The sequence below is a fragment of the Crotalus tigris genome, unplaced genomic scaffold (assembly GCF_016545835.1).
Source record: "Crotalus tigris isolate CLP2741 ecotype Arizona unplaced genomic scaffold, ASM1654583v1 scf7180000023603.165588, whole genome shotgun sequence".
Classification (NCBI taxonomy): Eukaryota; Metazoa; Chordata; class Lepidosauria; order Squamata; family Viperidae; genus Crotalus; species Crotalus tigris.
Genome location: NW_024100072.1, coordinates 128,507 through 155,506, shown reverse-complemented (window position 1 = coordinate 155,506; position 27,000 = coordinate 128,507). Strand labels below are relative to the sequence as shown.

Below are 27,000 nucleotides of genomic sequence, written 5' to 3'. Positions count from 1 at the left end.
AGGCAAGAGTCTGTAATGAACAAAGTAATTGTGGCTTATTGAGTCAATTCATTTTTTTTTTACCTTTGTTTCCCCCAGTATCAAACAAACAAAACCCCATTTTTTAAAATAAAAAAATATTAAATCTGGATTCTAAATTCATTGCAACAAGCCAAGCATAAAAGAAATCTTGGTTTCAAAAATAAATCATTTTTTTCTGGGAATGGGTTCATATATGATAAAACAATAACAAACAAATACAATATAATTTGGTATGATATAGGTCAGTGTTCACACTGAATCATGTACTCCCTTTAAAATTTTTCCAGACTACTTTTTAAAGAATGACATGATAATATGTGGTTGTGAAAACTGTTTATTTTTAATTTATTTGATTACTAGTTGAGTAGAGAACAGCTATGGAACAGATTGTATCTTTTGAACAGGCAAGAACATAATAGCATTTCACAAAGTAGAGCAAACAAGCAAGAAAATGCTCCAAGCCACCAGGGGAATGACATTGAACTACTAATCCAGCAGTGCAATCTGCGTGTCAAATTTACTAAAACAATTTCCAATAAGATGTGGTGGACTTTATTCTTCTCGAGAATGTGCGATCTGCTATACAACAGCTTTCTCCTACTTGACATAATGCAGGGGTGTCAAACTGCCAGCCTGCGGGCCGGATACGTCATCCGGAAGCTGCGCCCACCCCATTGCCAGCAATGGCAAAACCATCCCAATACATTGTACGATGTCATTTGACGTCGCAAGTTTGACATGTCTGACATAATGGCTTAGACCAGATATGTCAAACTCACGATACCACATGACGTCGCGCAATGTATCGGGCCAGTTTTGCCATTGCCGGCAATGGGGTGGGCGCAGCTTCCACGTGATGCGTCCGGCCCATGGGCCGGCAGTTTGACACCCCTGGCTTAGACTTCCAATATCATAATCTGTATGGTCAAAATTTTGGTAATGGCACTGGAGATACTTTTACTCATCCAACATTAACTGCTGCCATAAATTGCAATGTGTAACACTGCCAGACTATCAACTAGTCCAGATCAGTTTTAAGTGTCTGATATGTTTTATTATGGAGGTGCCATTCAATCCCACATTTGCATCAAATAAGACCCTTTAAGACCCTTATACAAAATCAGGGTACTATTGGCTTTATCTGAAACAACCCTATTTTAATCTAAATCTCTTAATCTTTCTTGCCCATGGCTTCTCAAATATTATGAAACATTTCAAATGAACTAACGTCTCTTTGTTCACAGCCTAGCATTAACAATGGCACCGCTCTGTAATCTATCAAGTCTCATTTGCTCTACAACAGTTGATCATATGACTTCTCAAGTTCCAAACAAAACCCAGTTCAGAAACTGCTCCTTTTGTGAATACCCAATATAGAAATCTATGCAAAAAGATTTTGGATACTTCTTCTTCAAAACTAACTTGAATCAAAATGTCTCAAAAATTGAGCCAAAATGTCTCATAAAGTTTTATGTGAAATATTTTTTGGGAAAAGTCACATAATTCTGTTCTCATATCTCAAAAAGAAACTAGGAATTACAAAAGGTTTGGAAAACTGAAGAGCAAAATATTCACAAACAACATACTACCTGAGTAGGGGAAACTTAGGCTAAATGGCAATTTAACATTTATCTTTACTTTCACTTTAAATTTTATCCTCCCTATTACAATGGCTGTTTCCCCAAGTATTCATTACTAACCATAACCATGTTTTATAAAATGTGTTAGTTCAGAACTGCTCTGTCACATTCCACACTTCCTAGATGACAGAGATGCAATCGCTTTATATATATCTATATATTTATATTCAACAGTGCAAATAGAGAATCAAATGCAATTTTAGGGTGACTTCTCAACTATTAAGAATTTTTCAATGATCAACTGCAATATACATACATATGTACATACATATATTATATGTATATGTGCATATATACATATATGGTGGGAGAGTTGCTAGAAAATTGTATCCAAAAGCATACATAATTTTGGGGAGGGTGGGCAGAAAATAAAGTTGCTTATACAAAACAACTTTTGCTTGGAAACGTATGAAAGGATCATGCTTCAAAGAATCAGAAATCTGAAGGGTACATACAATATTAGGACACCCCAAAATTTGTAATTTTATTAGAGCCTTTATATGGTATGTTATCAGAAGGATGGCAAATAAATTTTGGAAGATCAATAGTAACTTTTCTAATTTAAAAACATTTCCTCTCATTTGTACTTTCTTGATTTTGTTCTGAGTGCAATCAGTCACAATATAAAAGCAAAGCACAATGTGCTTGGGAGTGCATTTGTATTGAGACTGTGGAAGGCAATGATTAATTGCTTTTACACCTTGCTAGTACTCTTTGCAAAACCAATAGAGTCATTATCTCGATCAAATACTGTGTAATAAGGCCCAATGAAAACATCACCAAGAATCCAAAGAGGCCCACCAGGTGGTGGGACATCCAAGCCTGAAAATCCACTCAAACAAAGAGTTTCTCCTTGAACAGTAACCTACAGAAGGAGAGGAAAAAGTAAAACAAGATAATTTTTTTTATAACATTATGCTTTTCTATAGGATTAATTCTAAGGCAAAATGTGTAAAATTTGAACTTAAAGCTTTAGTGTTCAATTAATTTGTGTGTGTGTGTGTGTGTGTGTGTGTGTGTGCGCGCGCGCACATGCGCTTTCTTGGAAAAAACCAAGAAAGTCCAGTTGTCTTTTGGAAAAAGTACCACTGGGACATCAACTTTTCTTAATAATTGTGTCAAGAGTTTTTAAGGACAAGTCATATTTTTGTTTCTCTATTTCAAGAATTGAAAATGCTATTTTACTTTTTTTAATTCATAACATTCTCTTACTGCTTAATACAGATTTCTCAACTGACACTAAAATAACATGCAGCTAAAATTCTTCTACATCTCTTTACAATCTTATGTGTGTGTGTTCAATATTATTCCTGACCTATCCCAGTGTATAAACATACTTGGGATTAGTCCATTGTACTTTCTATAGCCCCCACCATTAAATGTGCAGAAGCAATTCAGTACATGTCCAAAAGAACTATCACTAGGTATATAATGCAGAAAATATGCCTAAAATAAGCTGGTAAGCATTAAGAAAAAAAAAATCAAAGTGTCATGGAACTTACTTTTAAGGCATACTGATCTGGAGTAAGAGCGTAAGACTGCCCTCCTAGCACTAGAGACACAGTGGGAAGTGTAGATAGTTTATCACATGGGAGCATGTACTGCAAACAAAACAACAGAGAACAGTAAGAATCTGCTATGGACAAACACTGGGCTATTAAGAATGGAGAAAAATCCTCTCCTTTCTGGAGAAGAAAGTGATAGAAGCTAGTAGTTAAGATAGCGTTCTCCAAAGTGGTCATCCTTAGATGTACTTGAAACCCTTATTGGTAATGCTGCTGGGAATGGTGGCAGTTATAGTTATAATTAAATTAATTTTGGAACCACCAGGTTGAGGAAGATTGCCTAAGATATAAAATACTACTTCAATGTGCCTTGTTTTTACTTAAGATCAGTTTGCAGAGTCTAGTACACATTAGGCAGAATTAACAATAAATAAGGAAACAATTAAAGAAGAAGAATAGACAAACCCATACATCTGAACAAATATACCTTCTCAAACAAAAAAAGCATTACCAACAGTGTTCCCCAAACACCTTAACCCCAGGGCATGGAGGAACAGCAATGTTTTAAAAGACGTCTGGAACGGCATCAGGGTGGCAGCTACATAGATCTTGGGGTTGCGGGCATCATTTTAGAGTAGAGGAGTCACAACAGAGAAGGCATACTTCCCAGGTCCTGACATTGTTTGACTGAATTCAATCCAACTCTGCCCAGGCTTAATAGATTGCAATCATGGGAGATAGCCAGTGCCTTAGATAATATGGCCCTATGCATGAAGGATTTTCTAGGTCAGCGGTTCTCAACCTGTGGGTTGCGACCCCATTTGGGGTCGAACGACCATTTCATGGAGGTCGCCAAACGCAGTCTGCCATTTTTTCCCCCTTTTCCTTAGCTGTGCTACTCCCTTTTATTCTATTGGCTTTTGAAAGCCAATAGAATAGACTCTCTTGAATAGAGTCTAATTGTCCAGGCTGTCTCTGCCCTGCTGAGCCCGCCAAAAGTCCCATTCTGCAAACGGTGCTGCAAGTTGTCTGCAGCGAAGGAGAGCTGTCTGGAAATTTCCACCCCTCCCTGCTGAGCAACTACTAAAAATGTAAGTAAAAGAGGGCCAGAGGTAGGAGGCCGGCGGGGGCAGGGACGGTTGCTGGTGTGTGTGGGGCCCGGTGGGTGCCTTACCTCCCTTGGGCTGGGCCAGCTGGTGGTCACCCTGCGCCGTCGCTGCCCCTTGCCAGCTACGCCTCGGCCGGCGCAGGGGGCGGCACCACGCATGCGCGACACTCCCGAGCAGGGAAAGTCCTCGACTTACGACCGGTTGGAGGGTCGCAGCATTAAAAAAGTTGAGAACCACTATTCTAGGTAATAACAGCATTTTGAACTGCATCTGGAAGCTCACTAGCAACTACTGCATCTTGCAGAGCAGTGATGTTGCACAGGCATACTGAAACATCCCATCATTGACAATGCCGTGATGTTGCACAGGCATACTGAAACATCCCATCATTGACAATGCATTCTAAATTACTAGAAGCTTCCAAGTCTTCTCCAAGGGAAGCCCCATGTACAGCATGAATTTCCCCTTGTATTTCTTCAGTCTTTGCATATCCATGAACTCTTACCATGCATAACTGGCATTCATAAGGTTAACAGCTATTTCCCAGAAATGAAATCAATCTGTCTTAGAATTTTTCTGATTAAAGCATGGAATTTAGCATATATCCAAAGTGGTCTCCTCTAATTCCGCCCCTTCTGAAGAGGGAAGATTTTTTTGTTTCCTAATATCCGCTGAAGAACTGGATATGAACAGGAAAAGGAGCTAAGGTAATATTGTTCCTGAGCCTTTAATTAAAGGATGTAATGTTTCAAGAATATGTGAAATCCAGAGGAAGCAAAGATAAATCTTTGCTTCAGGAAATCCATTTGTTTCGAAGAAGCAAGTGAGCCAGTTTAGTTAGAAATCTAAATTAAGGGTTTATGCTTTATTTTACTGCATGGTTAACTCTATTGTCTCTGACATATACTTTCCCTCATATTTATGTTCTCTGTAGTCACTCAAGTAAATTATGTATTTTATGCAGCTTGGCACTTCTTTATTTAATACAGAGTATCTTCTGTATTGGGAGATCTATTATCTTGTATCTGCCAAGAATCTCTATTGTTATTTATCGTTTTTCTATGGCACAACTTTTTCAGATGCGGTTTTTGGACAGCTCTATATTTTCATCTTCTTTGCCATTAAATGCTTTACCTGTGACTACCGTAAATGCCGGCGTATACGGCGACTTCCACGAGCGCTAAAATCGGCGCCAAAGACGGGGGTCATCTTATACGCCGAGTTGCCTTATATGCCAGAAATACTGGTAGTTTCCGGCATATAAGACGACCTTCTAGGAATGCGGCCTGGCAATAAAGACGGGGTCGTCTTATACGCCGGGTCACCTTGTACGCCGGCATATACGGTACTTAAATGAACAAAAAGAATTTTCATATTTCCTTTTTTTTAATTAAAGTAATTTTATCTATTGCTTCTAAGATTGATCTCCAAAGAATGGAAAACTGATTTCCTTAATCAAATGAATTACGCTAAAGGCTGAGAAGGTGGCATTGCACAATATGTTTCTTTTTTATTATTTTTCCTCAGGGTTCTTGTATAAGCTATGGAGATGCTACCTCCCTCACGTGCCAAAGTTAAAAGGGACAGTATGCCTTTCTCCGTAAAATAAGTGATAACTGCAATAGTTACCAAGTAGCTACCATAGCAAGAAGGGAGTCCCAAGGGAGCTTCTGGGAAAGGAAGTTTGAGATATCCAACCTTTCACCCAAGGGGCTCATCACTGCTGCTACTTGGTAGCACCTATGGGATAAATTGAACAGTAAGGGCCAACCCAGAATAGTCTTTGTAGCAGAGACTGCAGTAGAGAGACAAGGCTTAGAGCAGGGGTCCCCAACCTCCAAGCTATGGACTGGCACCGGTCCGCAGTCCACCAGGAGCTGAGCTGCAGAAGCGAGCGAAACGCATCTGCGTGCACGTGGGATCCAGGAGTGCATGAAACCACGCCCACCTGGTCTGTGGAAAAACCACCCTCCACGGAATCAGTCCCTGGTACTCAAAAGGTTGTGGGTTGCTGGCTTAGAGCACTCCTAATGTACTATTAAGGTATGGGAAGATATCTTGCCTTCCCAGTTAGAAGACATCTTGAGGGACAACATGTCAGACTCAGAGTAGATAACTTAGCCATTGAGGGGACCAACTCACAAACCCAAACTAAAGACATTAGAAATCCAATTCTAGTTAAAAAGAATGTAGTTCCAAAGGACCACTTTCATTGTTTTTATTCCTTCCTGTAACATGAGTTGATTTATTTTGAATGCTTTTTTCTACATTTTTAAAGCTCTGTCAACCATTTAATGGAAGGTTTATCAGGATCATTCTCAATACCCAGATGTGCCTTACAATTTGTGGGGACATATTATGATACTAGTAGTTTTATTTTGTTTTTTTTAATTCCTAAAATGAATTTTGCCTTTTTTGCTGTTTTTACGAGGAACTGAAAGTTGGTGATTTCACTAAATCCAAGTATCTGTATTCAGTATTTATGATTTCTACTTGAAGGTTAATTAACTTCTCAGCGAAGAAGCCTTTTTATCCAGAAAATAAGGAATTTAATTCTGGTTACAGAAAAGTATTTCTATGTCTTCAAATATTATGCAGAACAGAAACACTGAGCAGGTATTATATCCTGACTTGAAGAACTGCACTAATTCTAGTTTCTTTCTAAAATATTAGAAGCATAGAGGAGAATTTATTATGGCTAGGACTTTGTATTATGGCATGGGAGGCAAATTACAAAACTGTCAAAAAATTATTCAAGATAACAGAGCTTTGAACTAGAGAGAAAGCTATCTTTAATGGCAAGTCAACACCAGTAGACGTATCTGAACCTGACCTAAATTTAAACCAATGTACAAATAATATTTGATTGAATGAAGACGAATGCTTAGCATAAAGTTCAGGTTGAAGAGAGATTAGAATCAAATAAATAAACAAAAACTCAAATTAGTAAGTCTAACATCTGCAGTACCACAATACTCTAATTCCTGTTTGAATTTACCTGTCCTTTAATGATTGGCTTAGCTCCAATGGCTTTCTGCAATTCTTTAATTTCCTTAGTTGGCCCTGTAATAAGTGATGTTCCTGTGTCTACAATAGCTTCACAGCCATCCTTGCACACAGTTAGGCCATTAGCAACATCAACTCTGGAAGGAAAGAATGGATCTCAAGTTTTTTTCCTTAAGAGCGCAGCAATATAAAATCAAATCCTTGCACAGTTACATTGATAATAATACAATAATAATAATACAATTATTAGAAATTTACTAGAGAGTTTATATGCAGGGGAAAAGCTTTTATACATGTTCCAACATAATATATGTAGCTCAGGGTTAAACTGTGGAATCCTTGGTGCTCTGAGACTGATCATTTACTTGCAAATGTTCCATTATTCAACATTAGTGTGAATAGGTATGGGTTTTTTTTCCCTGTTTATATACCGTAACTTGACTTGCCAGTGTTGGTGGGCGTTTTCTCTTTGATAGTTTCTTGATAAAGTTTTTGGTTTCCACTTGACTGTCAGGTATTAATCCCTGCTTATCTAGATGTTGTATTCTGGTATTTTTGTTTTCTTCTTAGCTTTTTTATTATCTTTTGAATGATGTGTAAACATGGTTTAACTGTATGTATCTATTGATGGCCAATTTGTCTGAATACCAGTGTTTGGATTTGGCTTGGTCTAAGATGCCAACAATTTTCCAGTTGAAATTGTATTTGAGTCTTTCTATGCATTGTGAAATAAAGGAGTTTTCACTGTGTCTTCTGACTGCTAGTTGGTGTTCATGGATGCACTCTGCTAATGTTCTGCCTGCCTGTCATACATACTGTAGTAGTTGTTATCATACTTACCCTGTATGTTGTAAATCACTTTTTTGTTGTTGTTCTTGGGCCACTGGGTTTGCTTAAAATGTTTAGGAGGGCTTTAATTGGTTTGGGTGCTACAGTGATGTAGTATGGTTGCAATAATATGTTGTTGTTTGTGAGCTTTATTTTCACGTATATTATCCTTTTCACAGCTTATCCTACATGTGCTGTAGTGAGCGATCAGGCACTTTTCGATAAATCTATGTGGATAACCATTCTGTTGGAAGATATTATATAGGCAGTCATTTTTCTGCTGTTCCAAGTTGTTGCAGTGTGTTTGTGTCCATCTGAATAGTGTCTACATAGCAACTTTTGTGGGAAATTGAGCTCTTAATTTTGGTAATGGAACTCTGGGTTAGTGTGGGTTGTTTTGGGTAGACTTGCATTTCTAGTTTGTTGTTTTTTCTCCTGATGAGGATATCCAGGAAAGGGAATATGTTATTTTCTTTTTCCCCTGTGAATTTTATTTCTTTGAATATATTGTTGATTGTCTCATGTGCCTATTTAATTATGATGTGTTATCTATATACCAGATCCATACTTTTGGTTTCTGTATGGGAGTGCTTTAGTTTCTAGACAATACATTAAGATATCTGCTATGAGTCTTAATCACCAGTATTAGGCCTCATCTCAGGACTTTGCTGCAGATCCTGAGAGATCACCATTCTCTCCCAACCAAATCCAAAAACACTAGGGAATTCCTAGAAACTTGGCATTCAGACAAAGCAGCCATCAATCAAGACACTAAGATAGGGGTCCCCAACCCCTGGTCTGTGGACTGGTACCGGCCTGTGGCATGTTAGCAACCAGGCCGTACAAACAAGCAAAGCCCCATCTGCGGGATGCAGGCAGCACACAAAACCACACCCCCTCCAGTCCGCAGAAAAACCTCTCTCCACGTAACCGGTCCCTGGTGCCCAAAAGGTTGGGGACCTCTGCAGTAAGAGATCAAAATATTTTCCCTCATTTCTTTTTTCTAATAGAATAGGGGTGGGGGTAGAGATAAGAAACAAGATGACAGAAACAAATTTAAGATATATTATCCTTTGTATGCAACAAGCCCAATATACAGCAATAAACTGCTCTGAAGTCTACGGTGGTTACACTAGTATACCACAGTGAAGATACATTTCAGGAGGATGAGATATTTAAAACCATTCTTTTTCCTTTCCACTCCAATTCTCCTTCTGCAGAAAATTAGGTCTAAAAGGACCACACTTTTTAGAAATTGTCATCTAAGTTACTAAATGTTATATGCCATAAGGCAACATTCTGCTATAGATTTTGGACTTATCTAAACATATATGCAAGTAAGCTATAGACATGTTTGACTGGGAAATGCCCAGAATTGGTCATAAGACGGGTGGTTCTATAAATGTTTTAAATAAATAAATAAAACTAGCTATAAGTATAACCAAAGCAAAGAGCACTTACTTATCCATGTGGACTTGCCAATAAGCTTTACGAGACACATTCACCCAACTGAAGTCTCCACTATAATACTGGGAATCTGTTCCTCCAAAAAGCAATTCCCCTCCAGTTTCGCCTTTTGGATCCCTTGAAGAAACAATACACAAGCATAGGGAAAAAATCAGTACAAACAAGGAAGTTGCCTCTGAGCCACTATACTGAATTTATAGAAGCTATGAAGAATAAAGAACACAAACAGATCTGTAGGATCTGACATACTTTCATAGAATCCTAGCAAAGCAACACAATTGAATGTTCTTTCAAGGATCTCAACAACTTTGGAATCCTAGCAACTCTTACTATTAAGTCCAAACTGAATTCAGAAAACCTGCTTCAAATACAAGAGATATTTGTTTGAGCAATAAGTCATTTATTGTTTATATAATTATGGGGTCTGCCCTGATAGTTCAAGAGCCTTCAAAAAATTCCAAATCTGCATCTTTGTAGAAAGATAACTTTGCTTAAAACTGTAACTAAAATGGACATGGTCTTCTAAGAATATCTTCATTCATATCTATTGACACTGAGGCTATTACTTTGAAAATGGGTGGGTCTCCAGCTATTATGCTCTAAAAACTGGCTATATGGCAAGGGTGAACATAAAATAAACAATAAAGACTTTAGTATACCAGTCTGAGGCTCACCTGTTTAGATAAAAGGAAAATAGGTTCTTTTCCAATAATCCCTGTTCCATTACATTATCAAAAAAAGGTGCTACTTTATCCACAGAGATCTCGGGGTATGCCATGCCGAGAATGCCATCAAACTTTGCAGCAATAAAAGTGATGCCAGGCTGCTTGGTAGCTTCACCAAACAACTGGTTCTTGACACACATGTCACCAATCTAATAGGAAAACCAATAAGAAAGGAAGAAGACAAAATACATGCTTAAATCACATCTGGAAATGGCAATATTCACTTGATACACCTCAATGAGCATTGTATGATATAGAGCAAGCAAGACACAAATACCCAGGAATCCCTAAATGATTTGCTTAGTACTTTGCACTCTGTGTAGGATGAGAGTATCATCCTAATGTAGCCACTTCCCTCAGATAAACTGGATGGCTATGCTGCTAAATTTATTGTTGGGAATTGTAGTTCAGCCAAATCTAGAAACTGCATATTATTCATCATAAAAAGTTTGAAATAAGCAAATAAGTTTTCACAAGGAATCAAAGAATTAAATATTTTGCTAAAAAGATCATTATGGATTAAAAGAAAGCTTCACATTTTGACAAAATTAAAATCCAATAAAGATAAAGAGAGATTATGCAGGAAAAAAACTCATGAAGAATATTACCTGGATTAGGAAACAGCATAAGCAAGGACATGTACAGGACAGAAGAAGCTAACTGTTTAATCCATTAAATAAATAGTTAGTAGGGGAAGGATGTATCTAAAGACATATCCATGAAGCACAGACATAACATTGAAGCATTAACTAAAACAGTTGGAAAGATTCATCACGTTGCATCCCTGAGCAAGTGAAGTATCCTCAGATCAAGAGGAAACCTTGAGATTATCTATTTGACTTCATAAAAGGGGCTCCTTAGAATATTGGGAGTATCTGGAGAGATCTTTCTGACATTCTTAGAGCTGAAGCCCCTAGGAAATGTGGGAAACATCAAGCCCTGTGCTTCTAGTCATCAAAGTCTCTTGTTCTTTTTTTAAAAAATTTGAGTTTTGCATTTTTGAATTCTAAGAATTGGGACTTTTAATCTTTTGAGTAAAAACTCCTGCTCTCTTTTCCAAAGGAAGAAAAAAAAAGATGACCCCATATTAGATGATTTAAAATGATGAAAAAGCAGGATGTATACATAATAAAATTGTGAATAAGGCAATAGCTTGGATTCATATTACTAAGGCTGCGAGATAAATGATCCATGCTTTTGCAGGGGAGAGCTACACATTTATAAAAAAATGCTTGAAAAGCATTCTTTTAATCCAACATTTCCCCATCATCAATCTTCATCCCTTTATTTGCTTTTTCTGTTATAGATGACTAAAAGTGCAGTGACAGTAATGAGAAAATAGAAAAATTTCTCTTCCAAAAGGTCTGAATAGGCTCTTACGATTTGTTTGTGATGCTTTTGTTTTTCTGAATAAGTAAGACATTAAGTAAACATTTGCCTTTTAAAATAAGGAGATTCAATCATGTAATATTTATATACCCTTTCAAATATTTCTATATTTTTTCAAAAGCACAATGAAGTAAAGCCAATGCAGTGGGGGGTGAGGGTAATACTTTGGCTGAAGAGTTGGAGGCTTTTATGACTTAAATAATGAAATGCTGCCATTGTACTAACCGTCACAGTGTCCTGGCTGAGATATCCCGAAAGGCTCCCAGTACCATAATGGATGGCAAAATCCGTACCATTTTTCACGTATGTGCTAGATTTTGAAGAATCGTACTTATGATGTATCACTGCAGAAAGAACATAAGGACTGTAAGTCGACCACATGCATGGAATTAATGCACACAATTTAATTGACTCTGTGCTCTAAATAAAAATCACAGAGACTCAAACAGAGTCTGTGGAAGACGAGACAGGAGCCAAATTAAGAGTACACAGACTGTCCTCATTTAATAACCACTAGTTCAGCAACCATTCAATGTTATAACAGAGCTGAACAAGTGAGTGGCACTTATGGCCAGTGCTTGTAGTGGCTATCACAGCATCCCCTGCAATCACCTAATTGCAATTCAGTTGTTTGGCATCCAACATACAATTATGACCAGGGCTTTTTTTGTCATAGAACGCACCAGAACAGAGTTCCGGCACCTTTTTTTTGACATATTTTCCAGAGTTGCGTTCTTTTCCTATTGTTGCCCTTCCTATCCTTGTTTGCTTTTGAAAATGCCCGCTGGCGGTACGGTGCGAGTGGGGTCCTCTCCGGTGCTGTCCACCTCCTCTAGAAGGAGCCATGAGGCACCGGAGCACCACAGCCAGAGTGTGGCTTGATTGGCTAGGTCGGACCATGTGGTGTGGAAGCCGATGGTGGCAGTGGGAGACATAAGAACATGGAGGCCATTTTTCACAAGAGGGTGAGTGAGCCTTTTGCCTTCCCTTACAGAAGGTGGGGTGTGAGGTTAAAAAGAGGCGAAGAGAGAGGAAAGAAAGATGACTGGTGTGGAAGCTTGCCCGACAGCAAAACTTTGCTGTTTCAGTTCCTTGGGTAGTTCAAAGGCTGGGATGTCTATGAAAATCTCTTTTTAGTCTTGTATACTTTATATTCAAACTGCAGAGAGGAAGAATAAGAATAAAGCCAATGTCTTGTGATTTGGAGGTATTATTATTAATAATAATATATTAATTATGTATTGGTCAGATGTAAAGGTAGACCTACAGTATGAGGTTTAATCAGATCTATTTATTAAATTGAGCTTAATTTAAAGGTAAATTAAAAGTAATCTGTTCACTGACAAAGTTTCAACTTTAATTTGTTTCAAGTCAATATCCATATTAAACTCCAAATGTAATTTTTTCCACCTTGTTTGACAATTTCTTGAAAATAATTCAATCTTTTACAAGCAACCAAATTTTGTTTTATTGGGCCAATTTCATTCCACATAGAAAGCTGACATTCCCACTCATTAATCTAAATGGGTATGCCAGTGGTAAATGTCCCAAAAGATTAATAAAATACCTTGTAATTTAAAGCCACACAGTGTAGGGTAGGCTTATCCAATCTCATTGTACACATGTTGTACTTTGACAATAAAGGTTGATTTGTAACATTAATAGTATTAAATTACCTTGAACAAAATCCTAGTCTTTTAATTACACTTAAAATTGAAGGATTTTTTTTTTTCAACTACAAAGGTAAACCTTGTAGGGTAGGCAAGGCGGGTTGTATGACATGTGTGAGTTCCGGCACCTTTTTTTTTCTTTTTCTTTCTTTTTTTTTTTAACAAAAAAGCACTAATTATGACATTGTAGCATATTGCAGTCATGTCAACCTTCACTGTCAATTTTTAACAAGCAAAGTGTTAGAGCGTGCAGTCTTACTGCGCGAGATAACCCAGGAGTAAACACAGTAAACAGTGGTCTATATTAAAAAGTGGTTTATCTTACACTATCTACAATATCATACACCAGGAACAATATACACACACGTGCTAATACAGCAGGATCCAATAAACCACAGTTACAGCAGGAAACAAAAGAGAGAGAACACATCAGCGGAGCCTTCCCTTTATACAAAGGATCTTAAAGAAACACAGACCCTGCTGAGTCATTCCCATCATTACATCTTAAATCTTACATTACATAAGCTGGTTAACTGTTAATCTTGACACAAAATAAATGGGGAAGCCGGCAGGAGGTCATAAATAGTAGTCATGCTTAGCAGTATGGATCCACCTAATGATGGCAACCGAAAGTGCTAGAAGCACTATTGCTACATAGTGTGATCATGTGACTTTATGCCCAGTGCCACATTGCTTAGCAATAGAATTTCCAGTCTCAATTACTGTCACTAAGGACTACTTGTACTTAGTTCTTATAGCACTTTTTAATTTGCTTTCTACATTGCAACAAACAGATGGGATAAATAAACAAAGGGAAAGAGATATCTTTTGGCTCACATCATTCAAGACCTGATAAGGAAGTGTGCTTTATGAATTCTATCTATAATTCTGAATTCTTATTCAACCTTGTGACTGAAAAAAGCAGAGATAAGACATGAGTACTTTTCCCCTAACTTCATAATAACCCCCTCCCCCACTAGGTTTCAAAACTTAATTTGAAGGATTGAACTTTGGTTTAAAAACACTGGAGAAAGGCATACAAAATGCTTATTTCAGCTACATGAAACTAAGGAATAGTTAAAATTGTATAATATCCCATCCCACTTATTAACCTGCATCATTATACCTGTTCTGCAACATCTTAAGTGGAGTAAAGTAACAAGAACAAGTATTATTTGCCTTAAAAATATGGACTAAAGCCATATTCTTTATTCAATTCATGCACTGCTTTATTCATGCCTACATAAAGAAAATAAATTAAACAGAACTAAAAAACCCAAAAGGAAAAAGGAACATTTATACTCCTTGTGAGATTCAATATTTACAAGTTTACATCTGAAGTAGTTCTGCCCTTTTCAAGTGCCATCTGCTGATACATATCTTCCGCTGATAAGTGTCCTCTTGAATCAAGGAGATTTTTTGAGTAGGGCAGATAATTACAGCTTTTTATTTGGAATTATTAACAAAGGCTACTTTTTAGGTCATGCCCTGGCCTAAAGCTAAAAGATTTTGGTCCAAAATACACATATGGTTAGAGAAAATGATTAAAAAACATATAGATTTTAAGCTAGAATTGTTTTCATTAGGCATAATAGTAGGAAACTATGAGAAGGAATCTATATACTTAATTTTACATGTATTAACTACAGCAAGAATAGTATTTGCTCAATATTGGAAAAATGAAAACCTACCAATGGAGGAAGAATTAAGAAAATCTTCGATTGTACAGAAATGGACAGATTGACATTGAAGATAAAAGAGAAAGAAGATTCAATATATTTTAGAAAATGGGAAATTTTTTATCAATGGCTAGAAAAACGAGTTAGAGAGAAAGGAATGTGATGTGTACTATGTAACATTAAATAAGTATTAGTAAGAAGAAGACCGTCAGGTGAAGTGAAGATGTAAGAAACATTTTATTAACTAACATATTGATTATGAAAATATAGAAACTAATTATTACTTATTGTTTTTAAACACATGAATCCAGACAACATGCTGTTTGCTAAATGCTGAAGAATGTTATCTTATAAAAATTTTATACATGCGTGTGTGTTTGTGTGTGTGTGTGTGTGTGTGTGTATGTATGTGTATATGTATATATATAAAACAAAGGCTACTTTTTAAAGCTTCCCTAAGAATTCAGAAATTAAATGGAGAAATCCAATTTTGGCTGATAAATTAAGATTTGAAAAGGGTAGTGTGAGAATTGGCTAACCTGCCATGTATTTCTTCAAGAATCTCCATATTTGAGAAAGTAGAATATGCATATAGGACTCATATTTTTAAAGAGAACTGAAGATAATTCAAAGCAGTTTACCTCCCATGTTCACTTTTTTCAGCCCTATTCATCTCTGATCAAAATTATTTAATCATGTGTATCCCAAATTGAACCTTCTTCTTCAAACAATCTTCAGCTATCTTTAGCCTGGTATAATGGAGGTAGAGTTGTATTACAGCTTCATCAAGTTTGATCATTTCAAAAGAGAATATAGAGCGTCTTATGGCAATGCTTAAGTCTGAAGTTACAAATATGAAAGATAATCCTCTCTTTAACCTACATTTTTAAATCATATAACTAATTTGGAAGGGTGCATTGGCTTCATTTTGTGTGTTGTAACTCTCATCTTTTTAATCCAATAGCTTTGGGGAATGGGAAAGGTTGCACAGAACAGTTTGGAAGATGTGTTCATTATGATCTCTAGTGAGGTATGGATATGTTTCAGAAGCTCATCACAAACAGAAAGTGCTCCACTTATTTCAGGAATTAGGAAACATACTTCAGTGAATTTAAGAGACATAAGATATTTATCACAACTGTCAGTATTCAGAGAAAAACAAAACAGAATAATCAAATCAGGCATCACATATTACTGAGAAGCTGTGGAAACTCTAGAAAATGAAGTAAAAAGCAGTATATATACACACTATGACCACAGCTAAAACATCCACAATAGATTAAAATAATGATTTCATACACCTCCAACAAAGGCAGAGTAACAAACATAAAAATACAAAAGAAACAATGGTATAATGCTTGTTAAGAGAATGTCTTCCAAAGTAATTCAACAGCTTCCTAAAATGCAGCAGAAAAATACAGGGAGGAGTTACTCTTCATAGAGAAGTATTCCAGAATAATATCACTACTACAGAAAAGTAGTGCCTTCTAGCCTTAGGCACTTCTGGGAAGCCTGGAACCACAATTACTTCTCTCTTAAGGGTTGGTGGGTTAAGTCACTTCTGGCTGGATCATATATATATGTGAGATTTATCTAAATGCCATTCTGCCAGAAGTTAAAATTTCCCCTCTTTATAATATCCTCCTCCAAATCTCTTCCATTGGGTTGGCCAACAACTTGGAATAGAACTGGAGGACACTCACAGTTCAGCTGAAAGGAATAGAAGAACTCCCAATGGATATATAGAAATCCACTGCGTATGTTGGATATAGCCCAAGAAAGCAGTATAAGAAATTAATTTCTTCTGAAGACTTCCTATTTTTCATAAAGTAGAGGGGTCCTTAGCTATTATGTACCAGCAAAAGTTCAGTAGTTTGGCTGAGAAGCAGTATATAGACAACCATGGTTTTCATATACTTGTTAAGCAACAGAGGCCTAATTATCTTAGAATGTCATCCTATATTGTTAGAACATACAGGTAAATTTATAATTGTATGGGATGGTCTTGTACAAACCAGCCAGCTATGAGGTTTTATGCAAGCAAGAATGGATACTTACAGCAGGCAATATCCAGCAAGGTACAGTGACTAGATGGCACCCAGAGGTTTGATGAGCCAGTATCAAAGACTACCGTAAACTTCTGTTGTGGAGTCCCAATACCTATCTCCCCATAATACTGTGCCTGAAAAAGAAAAGAAAATGCAAGGACAATAAATAACACACACACACACACACACACAGAGAGAGAGAGAGAGAGAGAGAGAGAGAGAGAGAGAGAGAGAGAGAGAGAGAGAGAGAGAGAGAGAGAGCGCAAGCTGTTATACAACTCTATACAGATCCAAAATATGCTTGATCCAGCTACACTGCTAACTATATTGTTCATTATTTTAGAGAACATATGAATGTCAAGACACTCCAACAATAATCAGGCACTTGGAAATGAAGAGTAAAGTAAAAAATGTTTATCACTTTTATTAAGATTTGTAGGAAAAAGGGCAGTAATAGGGAAAGAATACTCATCATTAGGATGCCATAATAGAAAACAATGTGAAACAACAGTTTTTTTGGCATCCAAAGTAAAAAAACTTCACAGTTAAGTGTTTTATAATATTTTGTGAACAAAAAGCATTATGTATGCACCTTGAGTTGTACAAAATAAATATGGGAGATGATAATAACAGCAGCAGCAACAAACTATTCCCTCCATCCTGGAATGAATTGTAAATATTCATTTATGTGGAAGAAAAGACAAGTAAATCTTCTTACTGCCAAAAATTCCAGTCACTATGAAATAACCATTTTTCAAAACTTCAGCTTGTTCTGCTTCTTGGTTACCAAGAGCATGCAAGATAAAAGTAATATACAGAGTGTGATACCAACAATATTTGTAAAAGAAAACAGACTAAAGGAAGAAGCCTCAATTCACTGCTTCAACAGGTTCCCTTCAAAATAACAGCATACTTTGCAATGGGTTTTTTTCCAGAAAAAAATAAGATCTTGAGCTTCTCCCTTTGTTGATTTTTCCCCCTTTACTCTCGCCCTTCAAATTAGATACTACTTTATAATGCACTTTACATTCTGTTAAAGTCCTTTGCTGTTTATCCCAACATTTTTGTATTCAGAATTATCACATAACAAACTTCCATGCAAAACTCTGCTACTTGATTTCTCTCAATAGCTTTCAACTATTACTTAGCAAATGTATATTTCCTACTGACTGTCTGGAATAGAACTGGCAGAGCCAACAGGAAACTTAGTCTGTTTGGCCCACATTCAATAAAGAAAGGTCTAGTTCCCCTGTGAAAATAACTCATTACAAGCTACACCTGTCTGTATATTGTCATACAAAATAAAAGAAAGCTGCTTGCAAAGATTACTCGATAAGAGTAGCAAGTATTGCTATCCACAACTTTTGAACTGTTTCTACATTCATTCATTTTTACATTTGTTTAAAAAGTTTGCAGAAAAGATCTACAGTATACGGATTTATGCACACTGTAAATGTTGGCCCATATGGAACACAGATTTCTGCTAATTTAGAAATGTTTGTGCAGATTTCTCCAACAGAGTTGATCAAAGAACTATAACAACTAAAGGACAATAGGTAACCTTGGTCCAAATAACCATGTTCCCTTTGAGAGAATTTAGAAACAGCAGGGCATTTAGGCTTCAGTAGCTAATCCAAAATGGCTGTTTGGAAATGATGATACTCTAGTTAGGCAATTCCCAAACTATCAATTTTGTCACTTCTATTGAAAATGAACATTGGAGCTGTTGTATAAATATAGTTCACAGCTGCTGACACACACATGGTGGCTTTATTCTCGTACTTCCCATTCTAGCAACACAGCTGGCACATCATTTATCCTCTACAGGCAGTTCTCAAATTATGGCCATTTGTTTAATGACTGTTCGAAGTTATGATGGCATTGAAAAAAGTGACTTATGATGGTCACTGCACTTATGACCATTAGAATGTCTCCACAGATACAAAATCAAAATTTGGGCTCTTGGCAATTAGCCTGTATTTATGATGGTTGCAGTGCCCCAGGATCACATAATTGCTATTTAGGACCTTCTCAGAGGGCTTTCAACAAGCACATTCAATGAGGAAAATTTGATTCATTTAAAGACTCTGTTGATTTTTTTAAAATGATCATAAAATCCAGCATGACTCATTTAACCACTGCATAGCTTAGCAATGGAAGTTCCAGTCTCAATTATGGTTATAAGTAAAGGAATACCTATACTGAAAGTGTCACAATTGTTCTTGTGTATTCTTGCCTATCAGTAAAGTATGTAACTAAAATTAATACCAGGAATTTTAAAACTATGAATAGCAATAAAAATAGGTCTAAAAAAACCTAAGAAAGAAAAGAAATAACTAAATGATAAGATTTTGGATTTAGACGGTCTCTTTGAATTTCATGCTTTGAGACAAGAAATTCACTCACCCTTTTTTTTTCTTAATAAGATAGCTGCCTTTCTCCCCTGAACTAAAGTCTTTCAATTATGTTGGACTTCTATTCCCACAACTCCCATCCAAGCAGATTAGATCAGGGGCCCCCAACCCCCATTCCGTGGACTGGTACCAGGCTGCGGCATGCCAGCAACCGGGCCGCATAAACAAGCAAAGCCCCATCCGCGAGATACAGGCAGCACACAAAACCACACACCCTCCGATCTGTGGAAAATCCTTTCTCCACGGAACCGGTCCCTGGTGCCCAAAAGGTTGTGGACCTCTGGATTAGATCCAAACAGCAGTGCTGTAAGTCTGTCATTCTCAGCTAACATAAGCCAGATAATGGACTATACGGATCATGCCAGAATATGAAAAATATTAAGGCCAATACTTGTGCTGCATTATCTGATGATTTTTTATACTATAAGAAATTATTGTAAGAACTAGATTTAGAAAAGCAAATAGTTGAGAATTCAAGAGACTGAGGCAAGGAACCAAATTGTTCCTTCATCCATTTAAATCACAACAATAGCAAAATCTAAAGAGATGTTAACTAGTATAGTGACTGAAAGATTAGAAAATTAAGATACACGGGACAGTGCTTCTTTGTTAGTCAAAAATAAAAGACAAAAATAAAAATGGGAAATGAAAAACCTAGTTTAAAACTGATATAAGATGATAAAGATACATTGTTTGATGAAATTACAGTTGAAACTAAAACTGAGAAGTATTTTTTTTTTTTTTTGGTTTCTGTAAAAATATGAGGTTAATCCAAGGAAGGAAGGCAATGATAAGAACAGACTAAATCATGAATGGAAAGTTCATTTCAATAGCAACAATTAAAATACTTAAAAACAATGAATTTTTCAATGACAATGAACAGTTATGGAAATTGAACAATAATAAAGCAGAGAAAGGAGAAACTTCTAAAAATTGATTTTTTAAAAAACTTTTATTACAGGTACCATTGATTACAAGAAGAACCTATTAGTGCTAGATCAAGTAAAATTGACTGTTCTCATAAAGCAATGATTGGCCATGTTTTGGCCATGTGAGAAGAGATGAGAGAATTAGAGAAAACTATTACATTTGGTAAAGTTGTGACCAATAGACAGAGAGGGACACAATGGATAAAGTGGACGAATGAGAGTAAATACATTATTGGAAGAGCTACAAGTTATTATTAGACACGAGGCAAGATAATAAGCATTTGTTCATGCAGTCACCAGATTTGATGGCCTCTAATCAACTATCATAATCTATTGCATAACAACAACAAAAAATAGGGCTGCACAACACTTCAAATTCAAACGGAAAAGGATTCTTTGGCGTATACTACAACATTGTTGTGAGAGCTGCAGGATGATACCAGGGAAAGATGCAAATTTGGTTTCAAGAATTATTAATTGCTATGTGTGCACTTACGTGTGTCCTGAAGTACTTATTTTTCTTTCAGATCTACAGATCTGCCCATCCTTGTGGTACAAAACCCTGTTATAAAGCTGTTAAATATATGAAGAAATGAAATGAAACGGAGTGCTTTTTGTTCTCCTTTCTTTTGATTCAGCATTATTATTTAAGTTCCTTTGAAATATGCATTGCTTCAGAAAAGCATCAGATAAGCAAGCCTACATTTGAAAATCATTTTCCCAAATATGAATTATCATCTCCATCTTTCCCAGATGACATTTCTAATGTTATAGTACTGCAGGTTATTTATCAAATGTTAACTAAGCATAGTTGATTGTGAAAGCCTCATTATAGTATTTTTATGCATGTGAACAACTGTGGGGGTGGGCTGGGTGTGGCTGAAATGAAAACACTTTCCAACAGCTTCAGCAAGATTGCTAAAGTTAGTTTATTTAGCAACTACAGTGGTTTTCCAACAGCTTCAAAGGAAAAATTTGCTAAAAAATAACATGTCACCTGTTGTCCTTCCTTGGCCATGTTTTAGTAGGCAACTTTTTATAATTTTGACAATTTTGTATCACAAAATTTTTAACTTAGAGAAAGATGGATCATGATGATTAACTGATGTCAGCACCAGTAATGCTTTATAGAAGATTGGTCTCTCACCCAAAGGTTGGTGAAGTAAATGTTCAGCAAAGCCTCTCTCTGAAATAATCATTATGGTTTAAGAGAGAATGGGATGGCATTATACATCTCACCCATCCCTGGCCTGATAAAAATCTTTGGTCTCTGCTAAATGCAAATTTAGGAAGTTTCTTGGGCTTTTAAAACTGAGTTTTGATTACTTTGCACAAAGCAATGAGATATGGAACAGGTTAGTTGGATATTAAATGAGTTAAGCAATGTACCATTGTACCATTTATTTAGGATACGAGTGGGAGAAGAGCAGATTCCATATTCATCAATCATATTCATTTTGATGTCATTCTAAATTATATAATATTCATTCTTAATCAACTGAAAGTGATGGATCTTTTAAAATAGAAAATGCTCAGAAGTTGCTTCAAGGATTATCATTACAATTAAATCTATGAAATTATAGAAGACTCATGGTCAATGATTGATATTAAACAAAAGCAGGTTTTTGTCTCTTATTTTACTAGAGGCCTATGGTGCAGCTTTCTCAATCAGTCCACTGCATTTAGTGTTAATGAAGCAATCACTGTTATTCCCGGATCAGGCAAATACTCTACTATGTATTCAAATTATAAATCCATTTCCTTGATAAAATTGGAGACTGATTTTTAACAGCTAATTTGGCTTTCAGTTTTTGTCCAGTTATAGTGAATCCGTCTTATTCTAGGTTTATATAGGGAACTCAAGCTTTTGAGTTACATTTTTAATAAACATCCAGACAAATAAAGATGTGCTTATCTTAATTCAAAATCTAAGATATACATGTTCTTGATTTTATTTGAAATTTATCAAATATCAAGAAAACATGGGAATTGGCTAAAATGATATAGCATTGGAAGGAGAAATCTACACCTGGACTTGCAACAATATGTGGCCAATCTATGTAAAATCTGCATTCTTTTATAAGGGACAAATATTTTGAGAAAAATAGTCAAAGGTTTTAGAATTGTTCTTTTTATAATAATTTCCAGGACTGCCTTTTTAAAAATCCTATACTTATTAACTCTGAAGGTCTGAGGAAACTTGAATGCTATTGCATATATTTGTATTTTTCTTTGTTGATTAGCTTAACATTGTTTGAAGAATGAAAAATTAAGAAGTATAGAGCCTCACACATACAATGGAGAAGGAAAGACAGGTATAGTAACTGCGAACAAGATTGTTTCAAGAGTTTACGCTTTTCCATTCAACTCAAAGGTGTAGATTTTTTTTCAACTAGGATAGGGGTAGTCAATCTTGGCTCTTTTATGACTCAGGATTTGTGCTGGCTCAGGAATTCTGGGAGTTGAAGTCCATGAGTCATAAAAGAGCCAAGGTTGCCTGAACTAGGAGATTGAAACCACTGCAGCAAAGGAAAAGGAGCTGTGCCAGTAATGTTAGAGAAAACTGTTTGATAGTACACATATAATTTCTCTAATTCGTATTTCAAATGATAGCATGTCAGTTTATTGGGTGTGGCAGACAGAAAAAAATGCTTTTCTGGAGAAACATTAGTTTGTTATACTTTTATTTAAACTGCACATGATTACTTAGTGCACTTCAGATTATGTTTGCCATTCTTCTGAAAAGGGAAGATACTGAGAACAATTTAGCAAGCTCTCCTTGCCTTGACTTTCAAAGTTGCTTTCCTGTGTGTAATAAGAGCAAAGCCAGCCTGTTCTGCAATTCCCATGTTTGAACCATAGGCAGATTTGGCATTTTCAGTGGACGCTGTGTGTTCATTCACCAAAGAAGGGGAAGGGGAAAGCTTTTAACAAACATGATGTCAGGATAGGTGTGGTTAATTCAGAGATGAACTGATTATGCTAAAAGCAACTTGTTCTGTAGCCTACAAAAGCATTCTTTTGTACCCTGAGGGCAATCTGAAGAGACTCAGAGACAGCCAGAGACCACAGCATTTGTATGTGCATGTAGTCCAAAAAACTGCATCAAAGCAAAGGTGAATATTGAGATTCAAACATCATGCATTTGCTTCAATGCACAAGATATTATGTAAAAAGCAACATAGCAATAATACTTATAATCATCCCATAATACTCTCAAGCATCATCCCCGGTTAAAAATATTTTTACTGTAGGATTTTAAAGGTATAGAACTATAGATTACTTTTCAACCAAAACATCTCGAGAAAAATGTAACACAAAGCAAATATGTCAGCATCAAACCCACTTCTCCTAATTACCCGACAAGTTCCTGAAATACAATGGTGTCAGGATTTTCAGCATCCTTACAATTTTCAAGCTAGGCAAGTATTGTTACAGCAATTATAAACATTTATAATTTTGTTTACAGCAAAACTTGAACTCTTGTTCAAGTTTTAAGTATTTTTAATTATCCTTTGCTCCATTGTCTTTTGTTTGGGTTTTTTTTAAATTGCTCTTCAAATATCTTGAATACCTTAGGACTTGAATGGCAGATAACAATTTTTTTTTAAAGTAGAAAAATACTGCCTGATCAGCCCTCTCTGTCTTATTCTCTCTAGAATCTCCACTCACTGGATTCATAAATAAGCAGAGGTTTTAGCAATGGGACATACAGATACCCAGGAATCTATTTGCAGTGGATTTTGACAGCCTCCAACCCTGTTGGTTGGGGAGACAGATACAAATGCCTCAGATCCTATGCAGATTCAAATCTGTCTGAAAAACAGCCAATTCCATTCTTGTAAATGAAGTATGACTACCAGTTGAAGCACAGGTTGGTACTTGTTTTATAGAAACATAATTGACAGTATGAGAAAGAAAGGAGTGTGAACAGGTAACTTGTTCAGAACTTTAGGTTAGGAGAGGTTTTAACATGGCTTTAGAATAGCATGACTAAGCTATCCTGTTATGCAAATAACAGCAGCATGAGATTTGCAATGTTTGGGAATATAGTTGCCGTTGGGCTTTGAGACACTTTTTATTTCTACCTGTATGTCACAGAAAGAGTGCCAGATAGATGAATTTAGGCTGATGTTCCCTTTGTCCCTACAATGGCATTCATTCCAATTAACTTCACAGCTGTCAACTCAATTATTTCAAAGCATTATGGGTCGGGCCTATGAATTTACAAAAACAGATTGTGAGGATATGCTACAAAACATTGGTATAGGTATATTTATGTCTGAATATAATCTAAATCACTGTAGGTCTACCCTGGAAAGGGGCGTTGTCTTACCTGAACACCTTTTCTCAGCATGATGATGTAGAATCCACCGATGGGTAATCTCAGCCTTCCTGCTCAGTTGAGACTAAGTCAGAATTTTAGCCACGCCTCCTTTTGGGTTGTACCTTCCCAGTTTTTGACAAGGGCAAAGCAAACATGACAAAGTCCGACGCATTGGCTCTTCCTACTATGACACAGGCCCAGACGGCGTATAAGAGTGGGTGTGGATTCTACATCACCATGCTGAGAAAAGGCGTTCAGGTAAGACAACGCCCCTTCTCCAGCATGATGAATGTAGAATCCACCAGTGGGACATACCAAAGCCACTCATGTCCCTACAGGGGGGGGGGAAAGAGTCTGGGCTTGTGTCCCACTAGAAGAAACTACTTGCTGTAAAACCCTCCTACCAAATGCAGCATCCGCCGCTGCAAATTTATCCAGCTTGTAATGCCTTATAAATGACAATGGAGAGGACCAAGTCGCTGCCCTACAGATCTCCTTGACAGATGCCTGGGTAGACCAGGCCGCAGATGTAGCTGCGCTGCATGTGGAATGGGTGGTGACGTATGTAGGGACCAGGAGAGACTGCGAGAGATAGGCACGAGCAATGCATGCCTTAATCAACCTTCCAATGGTCGAAGATGAGACCTTCTGACCCATTGAAGAAGGTTGGAAAGACACGAACAAGGCTTCCGACCTACGAAAGGCAGAGGTTCGCTTAACGTAATAGCGCAGAGCTCTGCACACCTCTAGTTTACGCCACCGTCTCTCCAGACTATGTGATGGATTAGGGCAAAAGTCCGGAAGAACCAGATCCTGGGATCTATGGAACCAGGTATTAACTTTCGGAATAAATGAAGGGTCCAGTCTAAGTACCACTCTACCCTTGAAAAAGGTACACAAATCACTCCTGACAGAGAGCGCAGCCAGTTCCGAAATATGTCTGGCCGATGTGATTGCGACCAAAAAGGCAACTTTCTGAGAAAGGAATTGAAGTGAGCAAGACCGGATGGGTTCGAATGGTGGAGATAAAATGCTTGTAACACTTGTGGCAGATCCCAAGAGGGATAGCGATGAACCGCAGGTGGCCTGGCATTGGTCGCCCCTTTTAGAAAGGCACTGACTGCCAGGTGTTGCACTAATGGAACTAGATTGTCGCAGGTAAGTACCGTTGACAAGGCTGCTACCTGTCTGCAGTCTGCCAAGACCGCTAGGATCTTTCTAAATACCCATGGGGCTGAAGAAAGGCCAAATGGAAGAGCCCTGTACTGGAAATGCCGGTGCACGTAACAAAACCGGAGGAATTTGCGGTGTTTGGGGAGGATCAAGATGTGAAGGTAAGCCTCCATCAGGTCTATAGAGGAAAGGAAATCCCCCCTCGTGATGCTGGCCAGTCTGTATCTTGAACCTCTTGTAGGTCAAGAAGTAATTCAGACCCTTTAAGTCCAATATCGCCTTCCATCCCCCCAAGGCCGTTGGCACCACAAACAGAATAGAGTAAAATCCCTGTCGTCTCTGTTCCATGGGCACTGGCTCTATGACCTGTATCTCTAGCAGGTGGGAGATGGCTGTGGATACCAGACCGGCCTTGGCGATGTTTCTTGAAGTGGGGCATTGTAGGAAACGCTCTGGAGGATTGGAGAAGAACTCCAGAGCGAGACCGTGTCTTATGGTATCTATCACCCAAGAATCGGTGGTGGTGGTGGTGACCTCCCAAATGTCGCTGAACAGAGACAAGCGACCACCTATAGGAGAGTCCTCCTTGGCGACACTTGTTCCGTCTGTACGGGCGACCCCCAGAATCCCGGAAGGGATGTTTGGACTGGTACTGGCCCTTGCCTCCAGGGTTCTGGCGGTCCTGCTGTCGATCCTGTCTAGAGGCAAAGGATCTAGAGCCTCTGGGCCAATCCCAGGACTGCCCAGCCCGAAAGGGCTGCCTCCAATCCCAAGTACTTGCCATACGAAAAGGCTGCCTACGGAAATCCTGCTGAGGCTTTCTGTCCGACCTCTTAGAGAAGTGTGCAAGATCCTTGCGCTTGTCCTTTCCCTCTATGAGGCACGGTTCAAGAACTGGGCCAAATAGATGTGATCCGCTATATGTGGCCATGGATAGACACCACTTGGATTTCAGGTCGGCCCGCCACAGTTTCAACCACAGCAACCTGTGGGAGGACACTGTGGCCACAACAGACCTGGCGGAATATCTGGCTGAGTGGAATGATGCGTCTGCCATGTACTCAGACGCT

General features: G+C 37.5%; 1 protein-coding gene across 1 annotated transcript in view; it reads right to left on the bottom strand.

Moving 5' to 3' along the window:
* Window positions 1-1,376: 1,376 nt before the first annotated feature.
* Window positions 1,377-27,000, bottom strand: part of CTSD (cathepsin D) — a 42,148-nt gene continuing 16,524 nt past the window's right edge. Inside the window, exons 3-9 of the mRNA XM_039319596.1 lie at window positions 17,098-17,221; window positions 11,916-12,034; window positions 10,251-10,450; window positions 9,571-9,693; window positions 7,274-7,418; window positions 3,164-3,262; window positions 1,377-2,526 (exon numbers count right to left, since the gene is read on the bottom strand). Of these exons, the coding sequence (XP_039175530.1) occupies window positions 2,356-2,526; window positions 3,164-3,262; window positions 7,274-7,418; window positions 9,571-9,693; window positions 10,251-10,450; window positions 11,916-12,034; window positions 17,098-17,221 (981 nt within the window). The 3' untranslated portion in view covers window positions 1,377-2,355. The remainder of the gene's footprint in view (window positions 2,527-3,163; window positions 3,263-7,273; window positions 7,419-9,570; window positions 9,694-10,250; window positions 10,451-11,915; window positions 12,035-17,097; window positions 17,222-27,000) is intronic.